Genomic DNA, 12,517 nt, shown 5'->3' on the forward strand with positions numbered 1-12,517 from the left:
GAATATTTCCCTGGATTCCCGGCCTCAGGTATGGAAGAGGATAGTATTATTAAAAAGAGAACTGAAATATAGCGGAAAAACATCTTCCAAATTCAGGCTTCATACTAGTATAGTAGTTTGGAGCACGGGGAATATGATTGTGTAATGAAATATAAGGATTTCCCTTTGGGGACGGTAAATTTCGTCCCCGATTGTCAAGCTGTACCAAATCAACTGGTGTGTATTCTGAACAATTTCCCTAAAAGTTGCCTAAACAAACGTATGGATACAGTACAGTGGTCATTGCATTACAGTGGTCTTTCCAACACATAATCTTCTAGTTATGTTATGTTTTCTCACCACTAAGGATACTGTATGTGTTTGGCTTCATTTAGGACACACATTGATACATTTCATTGTTATTTTCCTCTCTCCAATGTGGTCCAACTCAAGCCATGGACAAAGAACGGCTTCAACAGATCCTCCAAATGTTAAAAGAGGACAGCGATGAGGAAGATTTCCCTGGATTCCCGGCCTCAGGTATGGAAGAGGATAGTATTATTAAAAAGAATACTCAAGCGGAAAAACATCTTCCAAATTCAGGCTTCATACTAGTATAGTAGTCTATCTATGGATACAGTACAGTGGTCAGTTTGCATGAGTGTAGAATTATGTGCAGGATGTCATTTGCAAGATGTGAGGGGACTTAATTTAATTGACATTTTCTTTGAATATTTTATTTTAAAAGAAAAATCCTCCCCCTCACACTTATTCCAGTGATCACCCTCCCCTGTGCCAATGTTGGCACCAGTGCCTAAGGTTGCCTACCCCTGGTCTAACGTCTTATCTTTGCACTTGCAGACCAGTACAGCTCCATGTCTGACTCGGACCTGGTGACGAGTGGGGGACCATCCAGTAGGGGCACTGAGCACCTGTCCCCACCGACTCCATTGGTGGAGGTGCTCTGCCATTCCAAGGTGAAAGATCGCACGGACGTCGTCGCAGAGAAGGTTACTCGGGTACGTACGGGGAAGAGAACATCTGGCCTCAGTCCCTACTGTGTGTGTCTCAGTGGTTTGTATACTGAAGGTGTGGAATTGACCAATATCTAACAACTTAAACCCTTTATACTTGGTTGAAGGCGTCCACTTCAGTTTTTGCTCTTCGCTAAAGAAGAGCAAAAATACTGAAAATAGCCGATCTACAAGTTCACAATGTAGATGTGTTATTCCTGCTGAAAATAGATCCTCAAGCTCACAATGCACAACAGCTGATATTTTAGAGCTAGCGTTTTCATCGCAATCGTTTCAATGCAAAGAATGTTAATTATAATGAGAAATAATGGTTGTTTACAGGGTAAACAAAGGAAAACTGACCATTATTTTACACCCTCAAAGTCCCAATGATGTCATTTCCCCAGATGATTAATGTGCAACATCTCATTCAACAGTAAACTAACTTAACTTACAGTATAAGTGTATCCAGGGTGTCTGCACATTTATAAAGTGACAATTTATGGACTTATGGCCATACTGTATCAAGTATTAATTTCACAATATGTATCTGTGCAATCAGAGGTTGCAAGTAATGTACATTTGCCATAATTTACTTCTCTTTCAGAACAAGAACAATACCTTGGAGGGAACGAGCTTCACAGTCGGCCCACAGAAGAAAACACGCTTGACCAAGAATAACAACGATACCTCCGATGAATCAACCGATGAGAGTGTTCCCTCAGACTACAATGATAAAGATTACAAACCTGACAGGAATGACACGGATTCTGAGTTAGACTCACTGTATTCAGAGCTATACCCCTTAACTCCTGCAATACCTGGGTTAGCTGGCCCAGGAAACAAGAGCTCCACAGTCAGCCCAGGGAAGAAAAGTAGACCAACTGTAAACCCAGGGAACAAGAAGCGCTCCACTGTCAGCTCAGGGAAGAAAAGGAGACGACTGCAAACCCAGGGAACAAGAAGAGCACCATTCTTTACAGTTTGGCTGCACAAGTGTTACAACTGGTACATCTTTGTGTTACTGTCTTACTGAGCTTATTGTTGTTTGGATATCATGGAAGACCAATTTCTTGAAAGTCTGAGGTCTCATTATTCCGGCGCGCGGTTAGGGTTAGAGATGGTGTTAGCAATTGGGGAGTTATCATACAGTGTTTTTTTTTTATTACTTTTTTACTTTTTTTTACTTTTTTTTTATTGGGGAGAGTCGGACGAATGCAACGTTGGAGTAATGAGACTTTTTTTTTTTTTTTTGTCTGTGAATGAGTTAAGAGTTATTTTTTCTCTTCAATGAAGTGATTTGGTTTTAAAATGTGCAGAAGAATACAATCTGAATCCAGTATAGCAAAAGATAAGAATCTGACTCAAGTATAGTAAAAACGCAGTTATGACACAGTATTCAAGCATTATTTTAGGTTTAGGCAAATTATCTTGACATTATCCATTGCAAATAGACAAAAATATACATCAAAGCAAGGCCAAACCTTCTAGGTCAATTTCCATGTCATCCAATGTCATGCCTTTATACTGCGACAGATTCCCCTTCTCCATAGCAAGTAGGACTTTGCTCATTCTCGCAAGCTGCAGAGTTCCTGAAGGTAGACGGTAGTACTGTCTGTGGACTCTGATGTTATGGCCTAGGAAGTCAGCAAGTTGGTCACACTCATTTTCTTCCAAGTTCAATATTTGAGACATTGTTGCTATGTGTTTTCTGAGTTTTGTTGACGTCAAGCCTTCAGGGCTTTTGGCACCACAGATGTTGGCATATTGCTTCAAGCAATCTCCACCTCTGTATGCAGATAAGGCGTTTGGTCTTGCGAACATGAATAAATTGTCACTAGGCACTTTACATGTCTCACGCGTTTGAATCAGCAGCTCCATTGCTATCACCATTGATGGCTTTAACAGGACAGGGACCATTCTCCCCCTTTTCCCCCTGATCTCCACCCTTGTGAAGATCTCACACATTTTCCTTTCGAAAGGAGTCAAGATTATGGCGAAGTCTTCATTCAACTTCGACTTGTTTCGTGACCTGAAACCATCCAGTGTCATTCGGGAAACCTCTCCTTCTCTTCTCCTGTTGAATGCGATTGCCAAACCAAGTGTGACCTTAGCCAGAGCAGCGTAGTTCTCTGGGGTAGGGGAGATTGATAGCATTTTCTGGTAAATGAGTTGATCATTTTCCATGGAGAAGTTCAACTTCTTGACATCTTCTGTAAATGGTAAAATCTGCGGCTTATTCCACTTCGCCTCCTTAAGCGTGGTTCGTGATCCGGCAGATATGTATTCTTCCCATCTTGTGCTGTGTATCTCTCTATACTTTCGTGCATGTTTTGCTGTGATGTGATCGTTTATCATCATAGCGTTACTCTCAACAATACTGGACAGTTTCTTTAGACTGTGGCCAAGCTTTAGGGCTAATGATGGGATGTCATAGGTGTTGCTTTCAGGCTTGTATCCAGATGCTGATTTCACTGCAGACAGAACATGCATAAAGTTTTGGGGAATGAAGAATTCCTCCATCTTCTTCAGAGGGGTAATCTTTTTCGCCTCAAGAAGCAGTCTTCCAACTTCTCTCATTTTCTGCCTTATGTAGTTGTTATAATTGAACAACCCTGTGTGTTAACAGCACACAGGGATCTTTGTCTTCCAACATGGGGTGCTTTATCTCTTGCCTTCACTGGGCAGATTTTTACATGTTTCCATAATGTTTTGTGGGGGTGCATGTTATACTGGCCTTGAATTTTGCCTATTTGTGTCGACTGCTCGCTTATTTTGATATGTCCAGAATAGAAACGCTGGAGTTCATGTGGTTAATCTGAACATATCCCTTTATAGTCCAGTTTGCACCATTATCAAGGCCCAGAAGTGACCTTTTTGTCAACTATCCAGAGTGGCTAATACGTAGCTGTTGGTTTAATGTGCTGCATGTCTTCACAGGAGCTTGTACATCTGCGTTAAGTTAAAAAGATATATCCTACAATTAATAAAATGCATTGACCCCAAAATGTACTTCCTGTGTTTGTGATTTGAGAAAAGTAGACCCCACAATCTATCAGTTTGTGTATAACCTAATACCCCAAAGGTGGCTTACAGTAGTTTGTGTATACTAGCCTCATACACCAAAGGTGGCTTACAGTAGTTTGTGTATAGTCTAATACCCCAAAGGTGGCTTACAGTAGTTTGTGTATACTAGCCTAATACCCCAAAAGTGGCTTACAGTAGTTTGTGTATAGTCTAATACCCCAAAGGTGGCTTACAGTAGTTTGTGTATACTAGCCTAAGACCCCAAAGGTGGCTTACAGTAGTTTGTGTATACTAGCCTAATACCCCAAAGGTGGCTTACAGTAGTTTGTGTATAGCCTAATACCCCAAAGGTGGCTTACAGTAGTTTGTGTATACTAGCCTCATACCCCAAAGGTGGCTTACAGTAGTTTGTGTATAGTCTAATACCCCAAAGGTGGCTTACAGTAGTTTGTGTATACTAGCCTAATACCCCAAAAGTGGCTTACAGTAGTTTGTGTATAGTCTAATACCCCAAAGGTGGCTTACAGTAGTTTGTGTATACTAGCCTAATACCCCAAAGGTGGCTTACAGTAGTTTGTGTATACTAGCCTAAGACCCCAAAGGTGGCTTATAGTAGTTTGTGTATAACCTAATACCCCAGAGGTGGCTTACAGTAGTTTGTGTATACTAGCCTAATACCCCAAAGGTGGCTTACAATAGTTTGTGTATAACCTAATACCCCAGAGGTGGCTTACAGTAGTTTGTGTATACTAGCCTAATACCCCAAAGGTGGCTTACAATAGTTTGTGTATAGCCTAATACCCCAAAGGTGGCTTACAGTAGTTTGTGTATACTAGCCTAATACCCCAAAGGTGGCTTACAGTAATTTGTGTATAGCCTAATACCCCAAAGGTGGCTTACAGTAGTTTGTGTATAGCCTAATACCTCAAAGGTGGCTTACAGTAGTTTGTGTATAGCCTAATACCCCAAAGCTGTTTCACAAAACTTGAACAACAGGACAAGGATTAATAAAGCTTGGCTGTTATCCTGGTCCGGAGCAAGCTAACTTCACAGCTAAGTTTCCATGATAACTAAAGCGGGATTTCCTTCGTGAAACCGAGTCATGGCTGAGCCTGGCTTGTTTAAACCAGGATATCTGCTAAATCCCAATCTACCCTTTGTGAAACAGGCCCTAGTTCTTTTTGAACAGTGACATGGAAAGTGACAATACAGAGAAGGCACTGATTGATTGATTGAATACTTTATTAGCAGTTTGCAAAAAAAAAGCACAGAACAGTACAGTTTAGAATACAAGGTCTGCTAAAATGATCTACACAAAAAGCCAAGCTTGTTTCAATTGTGGTCCTTTGTACTCAATTCATAGAAACATTGATCAGATAAACAGCAACACTATGTGGAACAGCATGTAAGTTATTTACAAAAATAAATAAATGAAGAGGACTATTTACAGTGAAACAGGTCAGGGGGGAGGGGGCTGGGAGGCTATGTTTTTTTTTTACAGGGGCCAGTTTCAATTTGCAACCTCCTGTAGGTGCTCTTTTAGGGCGGTTTTGAAGGAGAGTAGGGATTTATTCTCCTTTAGAGCCTTTGGTAGGGCATTCCACATTTTAGTGGCATAGCATAACAGAAGATATCACTGAAAAGTGCAGTATAGAGCAGCCAGGATATGTCCCCAGAACCCCAAAGGTGGCTTAAAGTAGGCTGTGTGTATAGACCAAAGCCCCAAAGGTGACTTCCTGTTGTGTGAAATAAGCCCCGCCCAAGTCCCGAAAAGTAGGTTAAATATGATTGTCCCCAATCTCAGGGTAAAAAATCATACTTTTGAAATAAAGCTTAAATCAAAAATATCAAGGCATATTGGTAAAGTGGGCACCCTCTGAACACCAACAGTGGTCCCAGCTTCTCTCTAACCCACTCAGAAAGGGTAGCCCCCGAAAGGGGGGTGTCCTGACATCCGTACCCAAAAGTAGTCTAAACAAACAGGGGTGTGTGTGTGTGTGTGTGTGTGTGTGTGTGTGTGTGTGTGTGTGTGTGTGTGTGTGTGTGTGTGTGTGTGTGTGTGTGTGTGTGTGTGTGTGTGTGTGTGTGTGTGTGTGTGTGTGTGTGTGTGTGTGTGTGTGTGTGTGTGTGTGTGTGCGCGCGCGCGCGCATGCTTGTTTGTGTGTGTGCGTGGACACGTGTGAAGGTACAGCATTGGTTCTCAAAGTGGGGTCCTTGAGAGGGTTCCAGGGGGTCCCCAGCAAAATTAGTTAATATATAGCTGTATGTAACAGTTAACCACAATATACATCTGCTATTTTTAAGAAATCTTTAAAAAAAAACTTTATGGGTGGTCCGTGGCACAAACTATTTTTCTGAAGGGGGTCCGCATCCTGAAACGTATTCATTTGGGGGTCCTTGACATGAAAATGTTTTGAGAACAGTATAGAGTTATTGTTACTACTATTGTTACTGTTTACAGTATATATTGTACAGTATATGTGCTGTAGCATAATGAGTGGATGTCTTACTGCAGGTGGTGAAGGAAATGGACAATGAGAAGAGGATCCGTCTTCTCCAGTTTGTCACGGGAACCTGTCGGCTGCCTGTTGGTGGCTTCGCTGAACTCATAGGTAATGAATAGTGATGTTCACCACTCCAAAATGCTTTTATTGGAACTCCTCACTTCTCAAAGTTCACCACTTAAACCCCCTATTCTTAGTAAAAACAGATGTGAGTTAGAACTGTATTTTGACCGCTGTTTTCCATCTACACCATCTACATCTACAAGCTTGTAGATCGGCTATTTTTGGCCCCAGAATGTTCCCCAGAATAGGATAAGTGGTTAATCACTAAACCTCTATCTCAGGCAATGTGGATTTGTGTCCCAATCATGTTATAAAAAAAAATGAAAATATTTGGTTAAATGTACCAAGTAATTCACTGACATAATAGAAATACAAGTTTGAATACATATAGAGCAGTATCAAATGTATATTGGGAAAAAAAAAGAATCATGCATACATTCTGAACCTGCTTGAGAGATACAACTTCTGATTGGAAGCCATGGTATGTTTCTCTGCACAGGAAGTAATGGTCCCCAGAAGTTCTGTATAGACAAAGTGGGGAAGGAGACTTGGCTTCCAAGAAGCCACACCTGGTAAGTGCCAACATGTTAACACTTTGTCTTTTCTTTCTTCCTTATATTGTTGCACAGCATTGGTCAACATCAGTTGTTTTTAATTGTTTTAAATATTTAAAAATGTACTTATCATGACCAACAATGTACTTATATGTAGCCTATGTAATAACCACAAGGCCCAGGCAGTTTTGTTATCATCTACTCATTGATTTTGTTTTATGTTTATCTCTTTTAGCTTGCGTCTAGGCTTGAGTCATTGTCACAAATTAATTCCAAATCCCACCAGCCATTTAATTTATCGTCTGTCGTTTTAGGAATAGAATAGATCGATCACTACCCTGCTGGTTAACTCATTCACTGCCAGAACTTTATTTTTTTGCGTTTGCCCACTGCCAGAGATTTTTAATTAAAAAAAAAAAGTACTCAGGAGCCGAGATACAAAATGTTTAAGTTTTAAGTTAACAAGGAAGTGGATGGGAGTCTAGATCTTCAACAAATCATATCTCCTTGGTCTTTGGGTTAAAAAAAAAAAAAAAAAAAAAAAGATTTTTTTTTTTTTTGAAAAAATTAAAAGTCGTTTTAGTCGTTCTTGGCAGAGGGGGCTAAAAGGACAAAAGTCGTTTTAGTCGTTCTAGGCAGGGAATGAGTTAACTGTCCAAGTAGCAAGGTTGAAAAATATGCCAACTAATTTGCCACGGTCAAAATTGCTAAAGCTCATTTCTGATGCCACGTTTGAATCTAACTGCCTGTTCATGAAATTAACCCTGGCGTCCCTATTTTGGGCATGTCGTTATAAGCGAAGATTTAAAAAATAGTCTAGGACTATTATTAATTTCTACACCTCGAACGGCAGTGTTGGGCTGTGAAAATAGTCAGTGAGTGTACAAGCTCACAATGTGTTGAATCACGGACGGGCATTGTGAGCTTGTGAATTAACTAAGTCTTCTGACGCTTAAGTTAATGTGAGCCAGGTGTGCTCACCTTACAGTATCACCACATACTGTACCTACTGGTGGATAGTAACGAAGTACATTTACTTGAGTACTGCACTCAGTAAATTTTTGTTTTGTCTTTACTTTACTTGATTATTTGTATTTTTTGATATTATGACTCACTCCACTATGTTTCAAAGACAAATATTGTACTTTTGACTCCACTACATTTCCAGGAAGGGAAACAGCACATTGTGATTTAACTTTGTCAGAGCAACTTTCACTTGTACTGCAGTTGGGTAACATTTGACCAGGACTATGTACTGTATACTTTGACTCACGTACTGGGGTTGAGTGCTTTGTCCACCACTGGTCACCACCTACTGTAATAATATGCTGCCGTTTGCCTTCTTCCCACAGCTTCAACCGTCTGGACCTCCCTCCCTACAGAAGCCTGGAGCAGCTGAGAGAGAAGCTCATGTTTGCCATTGAGGAGACAGAGGGGTTTGGACAGGAGTGAGAGTGGGAGATGTTGAAGGCTGACAGAGGGAGAGAAGAATTATGTTGGGATAGTTTTTTTTCTTCATTTTTTTTCATTTGTTTTTTTGTTAATCAGAGATAGGAAATCTCCCGTCATCTGTGCATCTAGCCCCCACACTTTGGGATGATGTTTGTATGGGAGACAGTACCGAACCACAGGATACCGGGAGTCTGGAGACACGGGCATAGAGCAAGAGAGGGGGTTCTCTGTGTGTGTGCGTCTGTGCGTGTTTGTGGATGGATGTGTGTGGATATATGTGCGTGTGAGCACGCACAATATCTTTGCCATTGTGAATATATGCTTACAAGTTTGTGAGTGTTTGCGTGTGCATGAATGTACACTTGTGTGTATGCGTGTGTGTTTGCATGTCAGTGAGCGGATGGATCATGCAGAGAAGTATTATATATGACTAGAGTCCCCGTCTACTGCCCTCTGACCCCACCTCGTAGGCTGCCTAGACACGCGCCAAATACAGTCAACAAGACCATAGTTCTAATATCAGCAGCAAATTGCAATGACAGCACAGCTACATGCAAATACAATATATCATATCTATCAAAGAGAAATGGACATTTTAAAGTGAAATGAGAGAGATTGTGATTGTGCATGAGAGACTGGGTGAGAGAAAAAGTTTGTGTGTGCATAATAAGTGTCTATATGAGAGAGAGAGAGAGAGAGAGAGAGAAAGAGAGCGTAACGTTGTGATGCCTGGTGTATCTCTGTAACAGGCCAGAGAGGTGAGATGTGATTTTATTTTTTATTTTCTGTTAATTGTGAAATTCACCATCTTTCCTGTACATAGCTAAAATAAATGAGATTCCAATCTTGAACACTGATTGAAGCGGTTTCATAAATAAACACACAATTACTGTTCATCATGTATAAAATGTTATAAAATTAATCTGACACCACACAAGACGGAAAGTGATTAAAAGTACAATAGGTGTTTTATTGGCAACATTTCATAAAATGACATTCAGGAGGTCAGTGGGCCCTTCAGGGTATTACATTGTCAGTACATAAGTTAAAAATAAAATAAAGGTCAATGAGATACATGATGTGGGATCTCGAATCACCCTGCACTGTTAACCCCACTTGAAAACAAATGGTGTTCACTCTCGGTAACAGCAGAGAAACAGTACTGTATGTTTCATTTTTAACACATGAAGCTTCTTATCTTAGAACATTCAGCCTAGCCTGTAACCTTTTTTTCATTAACCTTGACCTGCGCTGGGAGCATGGGCAGTCTCTGTAGAAAATCTTTATGTCTGCAGTCCTGTACAACAGTTGTAAACTCACTGTGAGCTCTGATAGGCTCAACACATGAATGGCATCATTATCCCCGCCGTTGCGACCAATCAGGCCCAAGGAGAAGGAGGCAGTGGACTTGCCAGTGCGACGGCGTTTATAGCACATAGCGGTCCATACGTGGCTGGGCACACCGACACGACCTCCTGATATGGTTCTGGAGTTGTCCTGTACTACACCTGCAATAAAAGGCATCAGCACTTTATCTTGTAGAAGAATACAGATATCAAACACAAAATATACGTAATATATGCAATACTCTAGTGCAGTCAAATACATTTGTAAACATGGACGGCACGTTTCCACAGCCGGAAAATCGAAACCACCTGTGATTAGTAAAGATAACTGAGTTCCCAGAATAACTGGAAATTATTATTTTTCTTTTTCAAAACGCATATTACTGTTAAATAGGGTTTGCAGTATGTGGATATATAATATAAGCTCCAGCATTCTCTGAGTTCACAAAGTCAATCACAGATTAATTTTACAGTATATGGAACCGCTTGCAACCTCTTGATATCAGGATTTATCCCTCTACTTTCTGACATCAGGAGAGACTTTTTCATATTGAGCAGATTGTCCACAACCATGGGATTAACAGAATATTCTTTAGTTGAGTTGTATTCCCTTTAAAGTCCAGTGGTTAATTTCTCAAATCAAGGTTTTAGAAAACATATATTTTTTAAGACATTCTGGAAAGGGCATGAACAAAATACTTTAGAATGGGTATAGTGTATTATCTTGTATTGTATTGTATATCATGTATTGAGCTGGTATAAGTGATTGAGACCCACTTCTTTAAGAAGGATATCCTATAATTAAAATGAGTATCCTTCCTAAATATCTGTTTCTATTCCAATGTATCCCAATTTTTATCAACAATACCTTCTTTAAGAATTTAGATAAAATAATTTCTAAGTTCATTTGGGACAAGAAACATCCCAGAATAAGGAAGGACTTCTTACAGAGGCCTAAACAAGGGGGCGGAATGGGGTTACCTAATTTTAAACTATTATTGGGCATGCAATTTGCGTGCGCTCTCTTTCTGGCTCCAAGATCAATTGCCCACCTGGGCATTTATTGAAGGTCGATGTTGCCCCCCAACTTCGTTGCAAGCTTTACTCTTTTCGCCATTGGCTTCTAAATATGCTAAGTTGCCAAAGAATTCCATAGTCTCGCAATCTCTTAAAATATGGCTCTCAATACGAAAACATTTCGGTTGGCACCCAGGCTCTGCGGTCTCCATTGGTTGCGAACCATGCTTTTCCTCCGTCCCTTTCCGATGCATTGTTTCAACTCAAGTGTGGCACAGAAACGGTATTCACTCTTTTAAAGATCTTTATATCGAAGGGTTATTTCCAACTTTTGAACAAATACGACGTAAATTTCATTTACCCCAATCAATTTTTTTCAGGTTCTTACAGATACGTAATTTTTTTAACTCGAACCACTGCAACGTTTCCAAATATCCCTGATGACTCGCCAATGGAATCTATATTTCTGTTTAACCCTCTGACCAAAGGAGGTATTTCTATTATTTATAATTCTCCCTCGTATTTAGACAACAATACCTCCTTGGATCATTTGAAAACAGCTTGGGAAAACGATATAGGAATATCTATCACGGATGAACAATGGTCTGTCTACATCACAAAACCTAGTACATTCCTCTTCAGTATGCGCCAGGCATGGTCTTCTGCAATTTAAAATATTACACAGATTACATTTGTCAAAGGAAAAGCTCAACAAAATGTATCCAACTGTAAATTCATCCTGCGACAGATGTGGCCAGTCACCAGCCACTTTAGCCCATATGTTCTGGCACTGCACAAAATTAACATCATATTGGCTAAATATATTTAAATCACTGTCAGACATAGTTAAAAAACCTTTTGACCCAGATCCACTGACAGCAGTATTGGGAGTCAGAGGGCCTACGATCAAACTGACTAATGTTCAGTACAATATGGTAACATTTGTGACTCTACTGGCTCGCAGACTGATATTGTTAAATAAATTGGAAACAAGTGCAGGCTCCAACCCATACTGCACTTATGAAAGATGTAATGCACTATTTGGAATTGGAAAAGATAAAGTTTGAATTGAGAGGGAGTGAAGACAAATTTTACAAGACCTGGCAACCCTTCATCGACCACTTCAATAAGTGCACGCTGACCCCTCCTACATAATGGTTCACTTATTAAAAAAAAAAAAAAAAAGGAACTGAGTGTTTTAATTTTTTCTTATGATTTTCTACAAAAGATCTGTGCAGGGAGAGTATGAGAGCAAGAGTGTGTTGTTATGTTTTTTGTTTGTATCTGTATAACTGTTTGTTGTTGTTTTTATGTTGTATATTTTATTTTTGAATTCATACCAAATTATTTGTCATTGTCTTTTCTTGTTTTATATTTTATAGTTGTTTATACTCTGATGTGTTTATCATTTTACAAAAAAAAGAAAAAGAAAAAAAGTCTAATGATATTTTATATTCCTCTACTATAATTATACCTGTGATAAAGTAGGCAGTGCCACTCATGTCTCCCACCAGTTGTTTGAGTTGCTCCTGTCCTCTCAGCCAGGCCTGATGGAACTTGTG

The 12,517-nt window shown here is 39.9% G+C and overlaps 1 protein-coding gene across 2 annotated transcripts in view; it reads left to right on the forward strand.

The window, feature by feature from the left end:
- The window catches only part of wwp2 (WW domain containing E3 ubiquitin protein ligase 2), an 85,030-nt gene extending 75,587 nt beyond the window's left edge, over positions 1-9,443 (forward strand). For both annotated transcript variants that reach the window (XM_080438480.1, XM_080438481.1), the window contains 3 exons: positions 6,535-6,631; positions 7,086-7,158; positions 8,493-9,443. In XM_080438480.1, coding sequence (XP_080294606.1) covers positions 6,535-6,631; positions 7,086-7,158; positions 8,493-8,592 — 270 coding nt within the window. In that variant the 3' untranslated portion in view covers positions 8,593-9,443. The remainder of the gene's footprint in view (positions 1-6,534; positions 6,632-7,085; positions 7,159-8,492) is intronic.
- The last annotated feature ends 3,074 nt before the right edge of the window (positions 9,444-12,517 follow it).

The sequence above is a fragment of the Gymnoscopelus braueri genome (assembly GCF_963280865.1).
Source record: "Gymnoscopelus braueri genome assembly, chromosome: 9".
Taxonomy (NCBI): Eukaryota; Metazoa; Chordata; class Actinopteri; order Myctophiformes; family Myctophidae; genus Gymnoscopelus; species Gymnoscopelus braueri.